At 44.2% G+C, this 14,903-nt stretch overlaps 1 protein-coding gene across 2 annotated transcripts; it reads left to right on the top strand.

Annotated features, from left to right (window-relative positions):
- The first annotated feature begins 1,032 nt into the window (after positions 1-1,032).
- Positions 1,033-11,614, top strand: kmt5b (lysine methyltransferase 5B). Of its 2 annotated transcripts, none has more exons than XM_084436770.1 (10): positions 1,033-1,162; positions 4,302-4,559; positions 5,142-5,289; positions 5,462-5,627; positions 5,712-5,821; positions 6,014-6,180; positions 6,363-6,382; positions 6,487-6,623; positions 7,195-7,394; positions 9,871-11,614. In XM_084436770.1, exons 2-10 carry the CDS (start codon positions 4,391-4,393, stop codon positions 11,463-11,465), a joined length of 2,712 nt encoding a protein of 903 aa, XP_084292896.1. In that variant the 5' UTR covers positions 1,033-1,162; positions 4,302-4,390; the 3' UTR covers positions 11,466-11,614. The 2 variants fall into 2 exon arrangements, with proteins under 2 accessions (XP_084292896.1, XP_084292895.1); XM_084436769.1 differs by having other exon boundaries at positions 9,868-11,614.
- Positions 11,615-14,903: the final 3,289 nt, after the last annotated feature.

Genomic DNA, 14,903 nt, shown 5'->3' with positions numbered 1-14,903 from the left:
TTCTGGGACCACTGCCTCTTGTGGTAGCAACATAGAAGTGCAGGTCAACAAGGGAACGGGAGCTGCAAGTCAAAAGGGAAGGGAGGGAGGAACAACCTGACATTTGCTCTCCATGCTGCGCTGGCTTACAGCCACGCACAAAACGAGGTTGAAATGTGTCAGTGGCAAGGTCATAATGGCATCGTTGGGCATTCCTGGGTTAGGCTACAGTAAGTGTTGCAAATGCGCAGACAACAATATGGTTAACATGATGTAGCCTACCCAACCAATATCAGTTTAAGAGAATGAGAAGGCTGTCCAGTCCGAATTATGTCTTTACAATGTCCAATTTATTTTTTTATTTCAGTAACCCGCACTTTCTTGTTGTGACTTTTTGAAGAGCGTGATGGCAGGATCTCCAATGATTGTGCCTTGGTGTTGTGGATAAATTAACTGCACAGTTGCTCTGATAGTACCTCTATCATTATTTGACCACTGAATGCCATACTGCCTTACCTGGGTAATTACCCACTCACTCTGTTGGTAGCTCGATGTCGGAGTTATTAAATCTATTAGCTGTATTGCGTGCTTCTCTGCACCATATAACAGTGTTATTGAAAGACAGTCTACGTGTTCAACATTAAAAACACATGGCCTGTGAAAAGCAACTCAAAATTGAGTGAATACACCCTCAAAATAGGGAGGCCGCGTCTTGTGTTCAACAGGCTGTTCTCATGCAGGTAGAGCTGACTGCAGGCTGGAGATCCTATCGTTGTCGTTGGATTCTTTTAGGAAGCGCTTTAAGAGGTTTGTTTATGCAGCACTACTTTTGTGTACATCCGAGATCTTTCCCCACAAAGTCAGCACACTTTGACTTATTTGAGAGAATCTTCTGCATTAAGATGATGACTTAGTCTGCCAAACTTGATTTAGGTTAAATAAACAACTAATATGTATGATTTGAAAGTGGAGGACGAGAGTATCTCGAGTATTCCTCGGATCTATTTCTTTCGGATGGCGGTGCTTCGCCTTTCTCCTCGTTCTTGTGCTAGCCGCCATCTTGAATTTTAATGTTAATTTCTGAAAAATTGTGTTTCCTGTGATATTTTCGTTTAGGGTGTTGTGCCAATTCTGGATTGTTTTATGGGAGTATCTGTTGTTTTCTCTCAGAAGGAGCATTCTCGTGAGTATACTCCATGTGTGTAGTTGTTGTAGTATTTTGCCACTTTTCTCAACGGCTGAAAATGTTTTCATCTCTGACAAACAAGCAGCAGAGTATTTCCCAGCTAGCTCGGAAGCTAGCTTGCGGTACTTTCCTCCTAGCAACCTGGCTGACTAAACACTAGCTATAATATGCGGGGAACTAGTCTATTAAGTAAGCAAATATCCTCTATCTAGTGAACAGTTAGCTCATGGTGTTAGCTTAGCAGGCTACACCCATACCAGCGAGCCTGGCTCGTTAGCGTTAGCATGCTAGCTAGCTTCTCTAGCCCGGGCCTGCTGTTGTCCTGCTCATCACGGTTTGTTATCAAACAGTCATGTTAGCCATTTAGCTTTTGTATGATTGTTAACCACATCCTTGTGTGTCCACTTTAACGTGAGCTCTTCTGAAGCGTGCAGCCACTGGGGTTGGTGTGCCGGTAGCTAGCTAGGGTCGTAGCTGGTAGGTAGCTATCTAGGGTCGGTAGGTAGCTAGCTAGGGTCGGTAGGAAGCTAGCTAGGGTCGGTAGGTAGCTAGCTAGGGTCGGTAGGTAGCTAGCTAGGGTCGTAGCTGGTAGGTAGCTAGGGTCGGTAGGTAGCTAGCTAGGGTCGGTAGGTAGCTAGGGTCGGTAGGAAGCTAGCTAGGGTCGGTAGGAAGCTAGCTAGGGTCGGTAGCTAGCTAGGGTCGGTAGGTAGCTAGGGTCGGTAGGTAGCTAGCTAGGGTCGGTAGCTAGCTAGGGTCGGTAGGTAGCTAGCTAGGGTCGGTAGGTAGCTATCTAGGGTCGGTAGGTAGCTAGCTAGGGTCGGTAGGTAGCTAGCTAGGGTCGGTAGGTAGGTAGCTAGGGTCGGTAGGTAGCTAGGGTCGGTAGCTAGCTAGGGTCGGTAGGTAGCTAGCTAGGGTCGGTAGGTAGCTAGCTAGGGTCGGTAGGTAGCTAGCTAGGGTCGGTAGGTAGCTAGCTAGGGTCGTAGCTGGTAGCTAGCTAGGGTCGTAGCTGGTAGCTAGCTAGCTAGGGTCGGTAGGTAGGTAGCTAGGGTCGGTAGGTAGGTAGCTAGGGTCGGTAGGAAGCTAGCTAGGGTCGGTAGGTAGCTAGCTAGGGTCGGTAGGTAGCTAGCTAGGGTCGGTAGGTAGCTAGCTAGGGTAGGTAGGTAGCTAGCTAGGGTAGGTAGCTAGCTAGGGTCGTAGCTGGTAGCTAGCTAGGGTCGTAGCTGGTAGCTAGCTAGCTAGGGTCGGTAGGTAGGAAGCTAGGGTCGGTAGGTAGCTAGCTAGGGTCGTAGCTGGTAGGTAGCTAGCTAGGGTCGGTAGCTAGCTAGCTAGGTAGAGCTAACTGTGAGTGCAGAAGTTAGCAGTGCTATCTAGTGGTGATTTGGGAAGCTTGTCTGGCTGCTAACATGGTTTGCTAAACAAGTGTGTGTTGCAATGCTAGCTATCTTAGCTCGCTAGTTAACTTATGTTGTGATCTGTATACACCAGGCTAGCAGGCTAGCTCACCGGGCAGGTTCAGCTCTGGCATGCCCCCAGCCCAGGGCTAGATACCCTGGCTAGTTGGTGCTAAGTAGTTAGCTAACGCCAGATCCCACGTGAAATCAATCCAGTAACTATCTAACTGGATGTATAGCTAGTTGGGTACTTGGCCTTCCGGGTGTCAGGCCAGTGCATGCAAGTCAGCCAGCGTCTACAAGTGCCTCTCTTTGGTGATATTGTATTTTCAGCACACTGGCTCTAAGCGTGCATATATGTGCAATGACCAAGTTGCAAGGCCAATATGTACCTTCAGTTATCGAGCTATTGTAAGTGATGTGTGCACTGTGTGCAGTATACTGCTAGCAGGGTTTGCTTGGAGAGGTTTACAGGGCATCTGGCTGTCTAACGCGTTACCTAGTTCACTTACTAGCGACTTGGACTGACGCATTGTTCATGGTTGGCAGTGCATTGAGGGCGGGTCCATGTCTTGCATCCCTACCCTTGTGATCAATAACATTGGTTGTCCTAATCAGACGTAGTCTTGGATTTGGTCAGATTAGTTTCATTACAATGAGACTTTTGTCTGCAAGTGCTCATTTCCCAGTACATGGAGCTCTACCATGGTGTGGCCCGCTTTGTGTGCACTTAGCTGTCCGAGACTCTTTAGCCGTGGATTCAAGCGCAAGGCAACTGCGCTTTATCTGATATGGGCTCAGTGGTCTATATGGGCTCAGTGGTCTATATGGGGTCAGTGGTCTATATGGGCTCAGTGGTCTATATGGGCTCAGTGGTCTATATGGGCTCAGTGGTCTATATGGGCTCAGTGGTCTATATGGGCTCAGTGGTCTATATGGGCTCAGTGGTCTATATGGGCTCAGTGGTCTATATGGGCTCAGTGGTCTATATGGGCTCAGTGGTCTATACCCCCCGCCTGCACTCGCCTAAATGACCAGCTCATATATCCTATATGGGAAACGTGTCTGATCTCCACTCTAGAACGTATTAGCTATGCATTTAAATACGCACATCTCATTTAAATGTACTGAACTTGACAGTTAGCCAAAACATTATCCCGTTTAGCCACTAAGGGGCACTACAGGACAACGATCTGGTTTTGAGGTTTAACTTCTTGATTTTACTCCAGTGTACAGTCAAAGTAGACGCCTATCTTAGGCAAATACTATGAAACGTAAGATTGATGTTTGTTTGATTAAGATTATTAGGGTTCAATTTTGAGCAAGTCATTGAAACTTCAACGATTTCATTGATCTGTGCCTCATCACACAATGTCAAAATGCTCACATTGAAATTTTGTGGCAGAGAATTTAGACTTTGTTGGACATTAAAGTCATGTGTGCGTTATCCCAGTCTTACAATGGTTTTGTTGTGCTCCCTTAGAGTGTGGTCACACTGTAGCACTTTTTTTTTTTTTTTTTTTTTAGAAAAGATGGCGGCGGATCAGCTTTTTTGTTGGGAGGGCGGACTGATCTGCTTTTGGAGCGATCCTGGTTGCTTGATGCTGCCTGACGTGCGGTTTGTTTTTGTGTACCCTCGTTGAAATTGGGGTTATAGGCCTAGGCTAATGGTCTGCTCATGAGTGAATTAAATGTGTGTATCATATGTGGTCACTAGGTGTCAGTAATTTCCCCTCTGTCTACAGGTGACAAACCCTAGACTCAAGCCTTCCCCACTCAAGAGTGCTCCCTCAACTCGGAGACTAAATGCAACTGGACCAGGGGGCTTGTGGGCATGAAGTGGCTGGGCGAATCCAAGAACATGGTATTAAATGGCAGACGTCATGGAAGCAGGTTTTCCAGTGAGCAGCCAGTAAACCAGAGCCAGACTCGCTCTCAGCACCTCCAGCGGACCTCCTTGCGCCCTGGCAAGAGCCACCCCAGCAGCAGGAGATGTAGCCGCCGTGAGTGGGACAAGCCTCTCCATATTCTCTTGATATAATTTTGAGCATCAACCACCTTTTTCTTTTTACCCGTCCAGAAATTGTCTTCCAGTCTCATTTTACAGGGTTCCCACGGTCATGGAAATCCTGGAAAAATCATGGAATTTGAAATGTCATTTTCCAGGCCTGGAAATGTTCTGAAAATGATAAAATATCCAAAAGGTTCTGGAAAAGTCATGGAAACTTGAAATTCACCTGAAATGATCATGGTTCTAGCTATTCATTTTGTTTGTAAGCTCATCACATTAATTTATATTTGTCATTCTGCAAGTTTTAGTCCACCTTTATGCTCTCAATTCCAATTATTATAGTAGTTGTACAGCTGCTTTACCCATTCAAATGCTGAAACATAGTCATGGAAATTTAGGAAACTATGTAAAAATCATGGAAAAGTTTGGAATTTTATTGTTAAACATGAGCGGGAACCCTGATTGTAGATTAGCCATCATTGAGAAGATGTAATCAAATCGGAGAGGCGTCGGTTGTAAGGTGATGTTATGTATTGAATGTGTTCCGGTGCTTTCCTGTTGCTCTGCTCTCCAGGATTCACGACGGCCAGCCTGGATGCAGAGAGGCGCTATGTCCCCTCCTCAGGAATGACTGCCAAGGAGCTGTGTGAGAACGATGACCTGACCACCAGCCTCATCCTCGACCCCTACCTGGGCTTTCAGACTCACAAGATGAATACCAGGTCTGTGGACCCACCCATTGGCATGGGCTGAGTGCAGCTGATGCTAAAGACTATTTTGGATGCTTTGAGAAATAACCTTTAGCAGCATAACTCTTGACAATGTAAAGTATCTTGTTCCGTTTCTAGTTATTACCTATGGAACCCATTTTGTTGTACTTTGGTGTCACAACAGGTTTAGACCAATCAAGGGAAGACAGGAGGAGCTGAAGGACGTCATTGAGCGCTTCCAGAAGCATGCCAGCCTGGAGAAGGCCTTCCGGGCCTTAACCTCAGGAGACTGGGCAAGGCCCCATCTCCTCCACAAGACCAAGGCCCAGGAGCAGCTCTTCAAACAGCACGTAAGGCTGCAACTTCAAAGATGTGAAGATGTTCTCAGTTCTCTATTCAGATTTGGGTAATTCATACATTTCTCCATTGCACAGGTATTTGTCTATCTCCGCATGTTTGCCACTGACAGTGGATTTGAGATTCTCCCGTGTAATCGCTACTCCTCAGAACAAAATGGTGCTAAGATCGTGGCAACAAAGGAGTGGTGAGGACTTTTCTTATTTCCACAAATGGAATGTCATCGAACACAATCAGATTTTGACAATAACACAATTTAAGCATTCAAAATCAGCTGTGTTACCATCGTGTCAGCTCTTTCTCCCACCCATGTGAAGCACCAGTGTTAATTCACCCTCTGAGCACCCCCCATTTCTATTGTCATTTCTGTGCCCTGCAGGAAGAGGAATGATAAGATCGAGTACCTTGTGGGCTGCATTGCAGAGCTTTCGGAGAGTGAGGAGAACATGTTGCTCCGGCACGGGGAGAATGATTTCAGCGTCATGTACTCTACTCGCAAGAACTGTGCTCAGCTATGGCTGGGTCCCGCAGCCTTCATCAATCATGGTACAGTCTTGGTGATGTAGCCTACTTCAACACTCAACCATTTTACTCAGATATTCAGAGGAAATATTTTGCACAATAGATAGCTACCTAGTGATTTAGTCATGTGAAATATCCTTACTAGATGTGGGTATAATCATTGCACAATCATTGAAACAATGAACTAATCTCTTTTGTATTTTCAGATTGCCGGCCAAATTGCAAGGTGAATATCTCATGAAACCTGAGATCAATGAGCTCTACTGTGCATGAATTAAGCTATCCCTATACATGAAGGCTTAATAAACATGCATGTATTTTGCATTCCAGTTTGTGTCGACGGGACGAGACACTGCCTGTGTCAAGGTTCTGAGGGACATTGAACCGGGGGAGGAAATCTCATGTTACTATGGGGATGGATTTTTTGGGGAAAACAATGAATTTTGTGAATGCTATACGTGTGAACGGTAGGTATTTGCTTCTTGTCCATTTTGTACCAATTGAATAACATCAAAATGATTGTAAGGCTGTGGTCACACTGTAACGCTTTTTTTGATCCGCTCCACTTTTTTGAAATGAAAATGAGTGGCCGAATGGCGAGAAAAAAGCAGCCGCTCCACATAAAACCCAATGGCCTCTGCCTTGGGAAAGCACATCTGACGTCTGTCACTTTTTCCAAGATGACGAATCACAACATATAAGAGACAAGATGTCTCGAAAATGTGTCTTTAGTTAATATGTAGCTAGCAGCAACAACGATGGCAAACATGAAAGGGGAAGTTGAACAATTGTTGCTGGCTATATTATATATGTAGTGAACACAAAGCCAGACTGTAACTTAACAAAATGGGAAAACCAGCAGTCAGGAAAAACTGGAGTGATGTTATGGAAACAAACAGCACAAGCAAGCATCCAGGAGCTCCAAAAAAGTGGATCTGCCTCCGCCTTTTCTCCAGAAGAAGAGCTACAGTATGACCACAGCCTATCGGCACAATATGTAGAAATATTATTTGGTTATACCTTGTGCTTGTCTTGCAGACGAGGCACTGGTGCTTTTAAATCCAAGGTGGGGCTCCCGGCTGAAGTGCCAGTGATCAACAGCAAGTATGGGTTGCGAGAGACAGACAAGCGTCTCAACAGGCTGAAGAAGCTGGGGGAGGGGAGCAGGAGCTCGGACAGTCACTCTGTCGGCTCCCACACAGACATAGACTCTCAGGAAATGCCAAAAACACATCCATGTAAGCGCATCCTTTAACCCCCACCAGTTTGCAAAGTATCGGTACATTTTTAAATTTGATTTGAAATGGTTTGACAAGCGCAAGGCTCCAGGCTAACTTTTCCCACTGATGGCACTAACGGCATTCACTTTTTCAGTAGGGCTGCCCCGAGTAATTTGAGTATTCCACTATTATTTTGTTAGGTTGGTATTCGGAGCTCAATTCAGTATTCAAAGTATTTCTTTTTTGTCCCTGTCAGTACCCGATTGTTTCCAGCTGCCTGATTTGTTCCAATAGCATCTGCACATGCACGCCTGTTCCATCATATTGTATGGCAAATCCACTTGACAAACTTGATAATTCACTTTATTCACTTCAGCAGCCATATTGGTCAGTTTGACATAACTGGGGGTACAGATGCGGAAGTGTCCGTTGACTCCAATGTTAAAGGTTCACTATAAAAACACCACTTAAAGAACCAAAATTGTCAAAATAACAGGCTGAATACACTATCGGGGTTACAAACTCATTATCAGACTCCGATTGTTTTTCACTGCCGTTGTTTTCGCGTTTGGAAATACATGGAAGTGAATGCAGCTGACGGCTAACTATGGCTCATTCACCTCCATGTATTTCCAAACGCAAAAACTATGGCAGTGAAAAACAGTCTGGTAATGATGAGTTTGTAACCCCGATAGTTTATTCAGCCTGTTATTTTGACTATTTTGGTTCTTGAAGTGGTGTTTTTATAGAGAACTTTTAACACTGGAGTCAACGGACACAAAGCACGGACTAGGATGACGTAGCAACAGGCCAAAAAAGCCATTGCCAAAAAAGCCATTTCCAGTTTTCATTGATTTTTGTAGGCTACCAACAGCCCCTAGTTTATCGTGGTACAAAATAGATTTTTATAAAACCGATTTGGAAGTGGTTTTCGTGAGTGAGTGAATGGATGTAGCCAGAACGCGAAATTGAAACCTACTTGTCAGAACATGAAAGTAAAACCTAAACTTGGGCAAACTGACACAGCCAAAGTCTCAAGCCATGATAAAATAAACCCACACATGATTAAATCATGAACAAATACTTTGCTAGCAAGCTAAACAATCTAGCAAGCATGCAATGCTGCCACCTATGGGTTGAGAAATCGAAGTACACAAGGTGCAACACAAGGTGCAACAATTACTTTGAATAAACATTACCTGACGTAAAGGAGTAATTTGGTATTTAGCATCGTAAGCCCTGTTATAAGGTTGTTTACAATCATATACAACAATCCATATAGATTTTGACGAATTGTGCACTCTTGAAATATTAAGGCCTGTACAAACCACAAATTTAGGCCGATTTTTAGTTGCAGACAAAGTGTCCAGCGTCGGGCCTGATTTTGAACATTGGGAACGACGAAAAGCCTTGTAGTATGACATAATCGAAGATCAGCGATTTGGCATCTGGGACGCCCTACAACACCCCGACGTAAAGTCTAGCATGTCTGAGGGCCTACTTCTTCCATGACTGACAATTTCTTGACCAGACTACCTGAACTCGCGCAATGACACGCATGGTCATGACAGACAGCATACGATGATTTGTTGCGGTCATTTGTGTAGTGTTGCTAGTGTCCTGGTGTGTGTGTGGTGTTGCTAGTGTCCTGGTGTGTGTGTGTGTGTAGTGTTGCTAGTGTCCTGGCCACGACACGATAAAAATGTATGCAACTGTCAAATCCTAATCTGACATGGTGACCATTGTGAAAGACAAAAAAAATGGTGTAGTCTGTACCGGCCATCACACACACTGACTGCAGTTTGTCCATGCGTGCTTGCCATCATTCCAATATAATATAAGGTGCCAAAAGTCCCAACTGCCCAGAAAACAGGAGTTAAAATGTTTAAAGGAAAGACTCCCACTATCCCCCCCCCCCCCCCCCCCAAAAAAGAAAACAAATTTATTTGGAGGGTCCACGATACAATAATCACAGTATCAGTATTTTGTCCCACCCCCAATCTCGAGGGCAGTCTGTCAAAATGTTGATATGGACCATATATGATCGTAAATAACCTTATAACAGGGCTTACAGTAAATACCAAACTCCTCATTTAATCCACACAGCTAGTCCACTCAGCACATTGCATGTGCAGGGCTTGAGTTGACATGAAGGTACATTTGACAGCGGCCCACTGGCTTTACAAATGTCCTGGCCCGTGTCGGATCAGAGAAATGTGATGTTAAATGATATATCATATACATGAAGCATTTTTGATGTGAGAGACTTGAAACAGCTACAGTATAACTCCCAAATCCTAGCACAGGTCAAAATAAATGCATGGTATCATAGTAAATATAGATACATGGTAGTTATAGCATGATGTGTGAATCTGACCAGCTAGACTACTGGCACTGGTGCTACCAATTACATTTCAGTTGTACTGGACAGTTAAAATCAACCCCTGACAAAACGTCTGATGTTTTTGCCTTGTTTCCCCCTTTCTATTAGCAGTAAGGAAAAGGACTTCCCCTGGCATGAAGTTCAGTAAAACCAGGACTCAAACAAGACAGTCTCTTTCGAGAGCTCTTACTTCTACCTCACCTTCTAAACAAAGTCATATAAACGATAACAGGGTACCAAAGAGAATAAAATCCCAACCCGCCAAGCCTTCAGTCACTAAAGTCCGGTTGCGAAACCGCGGACGGGGGTCAGAACCCAAGGCACCGGCCAAAGGGGATGTGGGCCGGCTCGGTCTCAGGGAGTCCAAGGGGTCGCTGTGCAAAGGTATCTCTGTAAAGAAGGAGAAAGACGACCAGGGGCCGGTCCAGGTGCTGGGCCAGCGAGGCTGCTTGACCCGCCACGCAGCCAAGGAGAACAACAATCTGCCGGGCTCACTGGGCTGTGAGGGGAACCAGTCTTGCACTTACAGAACTCGCAGGTCTACCAGGACCCTTGTAAAGGCCCAGGAGACGGCTGTTGGCATCAAACTGGAGCCTAGTGCTCTTGACGGCCGGAGCCCGGTCCCCGGTGGGGTGGTCATTAAAACAGAACCAGCGGACATGGAGGAGTACCTCCACCACGAGCTTGGGCTGGAGCAGCCGGCGCTGGAGGCCGGCTACTCCAGGAGAGGGACCTGTACCCGACGCAGCCGGCTGACTCAGCTTCGGCCGCAGCGGACAATAAAGAGTGAGGACTCGTACGGTGAGCCGTTCACACCGGAGGTCGCAGCTTCGCATGGTGCAAACATTACAGACTGTGGTAATATGCTGCTGGGCCTCCCTGATCGGCACAGGGACTACAATGGGGTAGCTAATGGCAGTAAGTCCCTCCAAAGGGACAAGGGCAAGAGCAGCTGCAGGTCACAGGTCAAGGGGAAGAAGAAGCGGCGAATCACTCGCTATGATGCACAGCTGATCCTGGAGAACAACACGGGCATCCCCAAACTGACCCTCCGCAGGCGGAGAGACAGCAGCAGCAGCAAGACCAACGAGCCCAGCGAGGCCACTGGGTCGAGCAGCGCCCCCGCCACCACCGTCAACTCCTCCTCCTCCAAAATCAGCATCAAGTTCAGCAAGGACCACGACAAGGACAAGGGCAGCTTGTATGTAGCCAAGTTGAACAATGGCTTTGGTCCTGGAGCTCACAGCAGCTCCACCAAACTGAAGATCCAGCTGAAAAGGGAGGATGATGGGCGACGTGTCTCCCAGACTCACTCGGATGAGGTTACCTACAATGGGGACATGGGCCAGAGTCTGGAGCCCAGGAATGGTGGGCATAGGATCCAAAATGTCATGGAGGAGTCTTCATCTGAGGAGGACGAAGAAGAGGAGGAGGAGGAGGAGGAAGAGGAGGAGGAGGAGGATGATGACGACGACGATGACGATGATGATGATGATGATGATGATGATGACGACGATGATGATGAGGATGATGAGGATGATGATAATGATGACGACGATGACGACTACTTTGACAATGAGTTTGAGGACGATTTCATTCCACTCCCTCCTGCAAAGCGTCTCCGACTCATTGTGGGGAAAGACTCCATAGACATTGATATCTCCTCCAGGAGGAGAGAGGATCAGTCTCTGAGGCTCAATGCATAAGCTCTGGAGGTCATCACTCCACCTTTCATGTAAATAAAGATGACTCACTAATCAACTGTTGTGTTGATGTAAAAGAAGTACAGTAATTTAAAAACAAAGTTGCTGAACATTTTAAAAAGAATCAAGATGAAAGTTTCTGTATATTAAAGGGATAGTTCACCTGAAATATGTTTTCATATTTTTCACTTACTGCTGGTGTTGTATTCATTCAGACAGACTTGGTTGAGCAACTTCCAGTACTCTGGCAAGTTAATGTAGCATATATTTTGAACCAGAAGCAAGGTTAACAGACTGATGAGGCCAGCTGTCAGTTTTCTCAAAAGCACCAGAATTCCAAAACAACCCTAAAGATATTGCAGTCGACTTTGTTTACGCACATGTATTGAATATGATTAGGCTTTACGCCATATATATGCCTTGAATAGGGGGGAAGTATTTCATATACATGAAACATGCTACATGCTCAATTATAGGAGTTGGATTGGATGGCTTTGGAAGTTGCTAGGTAACCTGCACAGACTTTCGTTGGGATGAATTGACCAGACCCTCTGTAAGTAAAGAGTTCAGGTAAAATTGTATTTAGGTTAAATATCCTTTTAAGTGAATGCACTTCTGTTGTTTTATTCATAATGGACATGAATATTGTAGAAAGTGTACAGTATGGTGACTATCCCCTCTGTCTCATAGGCAGACTTTTATTGAACTTTTTGTTTCGTCTCGAAATCCTTGTGGCAAACCAGAAACATTCTGATTATATCAATTCAGGTGCCATGTTTCCAATATACAGTGAAACTCATTAAGGCCCGAAACCTATTTTGAGATCCACCAGAGAGCAAATTTTCCACAGACTGCAACATGTTATGCAGAATTTGCCAAGAGTTGCCATCCTGATTCTCAAGTTTGTATTCCACTTAGGAGTTGGTTATCTGAAATATTTTCACATCCAGTTAGTTTAAGTCTGTTTTCGGGTTATTTAGCAAATTCGAGCACCCTCTCAATTGGTTTATTTCTAGCAAATACCAATGCCATTGATCTGCAGGCATAATCCAACAACTATAGTACGTATAGGGGATTTCTGTATCATCTGCTAATACTGCATTATATTCCATCTGCCACTCCTGATTTGTATAAACGGAGTAGCTTTGCTTGCAACCCCTGCAAAACTGCAAGAAATAAAAGCACACAACACTGTTTACAACTGGATATACAGAATTCAAGAAATTGAAAGTGAGGAAAACTGGACCAGTGTGTTGGTAGTTGAGTTTCATTCTGTTTAATGTCAACATGGCACTTGGGTGGTGCAAGCTTTCAAACACTAATCATTAAAAAGGTAAATTCAAGAGTTAATTAGCATACATGTGTAAAGGACCTGTGTATGCTTTGTCATCATGACAGTCATAAAAAAAAAAAAAAGTAAAATACAGAAAGACGGGCCCATGTTCTCCAAAATGTAGTCTTGCAAATACTGAAGTTCTAATTTCTTGTCTTTGAAATCCCATTCAGCACCTGTAACTGGCAGAGCACATGGTCTCAGACAGTTGGGACTGGAATCATGTTGATTAGTTACTTTATGAACATTAGCTTAATTGTCTTGTTTGTCATATTTGTTCCCTTTATGGTGCTATTTCAATTCTTAACCTAATTTCTAATTGCTTAAATGTATAGCCGTCAAGTAAAACCAGTTGGTTGGTATATGGACCATCATAATCTGTGGAAGCTATAAGGCCCTGTGTTTTAACTTTGGTTGGGTTTGGCCATTTAATCAACCACAAGGGCCATATTTTTGGGCAGCATTGGTTGTCTTCAACACAACATTATAAACATCTGTCTTTATTAATTTGCCAATTGACAAATTGTATAAATTTCAAGCAGCATTAGGTGCCTTAATGAGCCTTGGACACCCATTTACCTAATGTAACTTCAAAAAGAAATGAGTGAATAATGAATAGCCTATTCATTCAATGCTATTTGTTATGACAATGGGAACACTTTGCAGGCCCCCTTCTCAGTCCTTCTGTAAATTATTTTTTCCTGTAGTGTGGAAGTACTTAACTGCCAAATGGATCAAGGGATCAACTTAGATGAATGTTAACCCACTTGTACTGTTCATATCACCAGCAGCTAATCACAGTTCTGAACCTGGCTAAATGTGTCCTTCCTTTCCCTCTGTGGGCGTCTCCATTATACACTGTATGCCGTTCCAGTGTACTGTCCGTGTGGTCTTTGTTCATTAGCCAGCTGTTGAGATTTCTGATTCAATTTAAAGAAAAAAAGAAGTAAAAAAAAAAAGAAATGTGAATAGTTTGCAGACATTTTAGAGTGTTGCTTGGATAGTGGGAAACACTTAAAGAGAATGGAAAATGGGCAGTGCTTATATTGTCTAATATGTAAATCAAGTGAACACACCTTGTACTTATTTAACAGTTTTGAATACTTGAAAACATAAAGTTTCTTTGTGAGAATAAATTCATTTCTTTTTGTGTCCTGTTTTGAGGTTTATTTTACAATAGCTACTCATTTCTGGTATGCTACCAGTGAGTGTGATTTATTTAACAATTAACCTGAGGTAAAAACAGCTTCATTACACACTCGTGTGAATCTGGGTTCTGCTGCTCTGCTGCTGGTTTTGGATGATAGTCCACAGGAGGTCTCTGTCGTAACATATATCACTTTTGTATAGATGAGATTATTAGCTGGATGATGGCTCTGTTGGTTTATTAATTTGATTGAACTTCTCCATTCCATTCTTCTCCTTTGGTTTCCATAGCAACCTGAAGCTGAGGTGCGTATTCTAAAATCTGTAGCCTTGGTGCTTTTCTTAGAAAACATAAGAATTTCCCTTTGATGTCTGATTTCATACGTGAAATCACTAGAGCACACTGTGGTGTTTGTATGCAGCAAATTCAACTCCGATTCCGACATCTATAAGGCGAGTTTTTGTTTTGAGTGTGTAGGGTAATGTCTTTTATGCCTCCTTTGAGGTGCGTAGTTATGTGGTTGTTTGTGTTATGTCTGCTTTGATGTGTTCTTTTGATTGCAGAACTTGTAGTCTTTGATTGTGTTAACATGCTGTGTCTTACTATGATGGCTGTATCTAGGGTGCTTGTTTTGAAGCGAGGAAAGACCACAGCATCCCACCTGAACGCACCACAGGGGTTTCCTGTTTCCATGGTGACACGGCCTCTTCTCCCGTCTGACACCTTGCGTCAAACCGCTGGAGCGATGCAACTGGTGACACCTACTGAACAGAAAAATACACCTGCATTTAAACAGTCATGGAGGATTACAAACTGAGACGTTTCCATCAGAGCGTTAAACATCAAAATGTATTATGTATGTTAATCACTCCCTTTACAATATGGTATGCTAAACATACATTCCATGATCCTAGATTATATTTGACTATACTCTCCCTCTCATGCTCTTCTGAGCCATTTG

This window comes from Borostomias antarcticus (genome assembly GCF_949987555.1).
Source record: "Borostomias antarcticus genome assembly, chromosome: 4".
NCBI lineage: Eukaryota > Metazoa > Chordata > Actinopteri > Stomiiformes > Stomiidae > Borostomias > Borostomias antarcticus.
Note: the sequence above shows the minus strand (reverse complement) of the source record. Positions and strands in the feature narration are given on the sequence as shown.

Bases quoted from the DNA above. Each gene is read 5' to 3' on its own strand.
- kmt5b (XM_084436769.1), top strand. From the start codon at position 4,391: ATGAAGTGGCTGGGCGAATCCAAGAACATGGTATTAAATGGCAGACGT. The intron at 4,560-5,141 runs GTGAGTGGGACA...TCTGCTCTCCAG, and splicing joins CAGCAGGAGATGTAGCCGCC to GATTCACGACGGCCAGCCTG. The intron at 5,628-5,711 runs GTAAGGCTGCAA...TCCATTGCACAG, and splicing joins AGCAGCTCTTCAAACAGCAC to GTATTTGTCTATCTCCGCAT.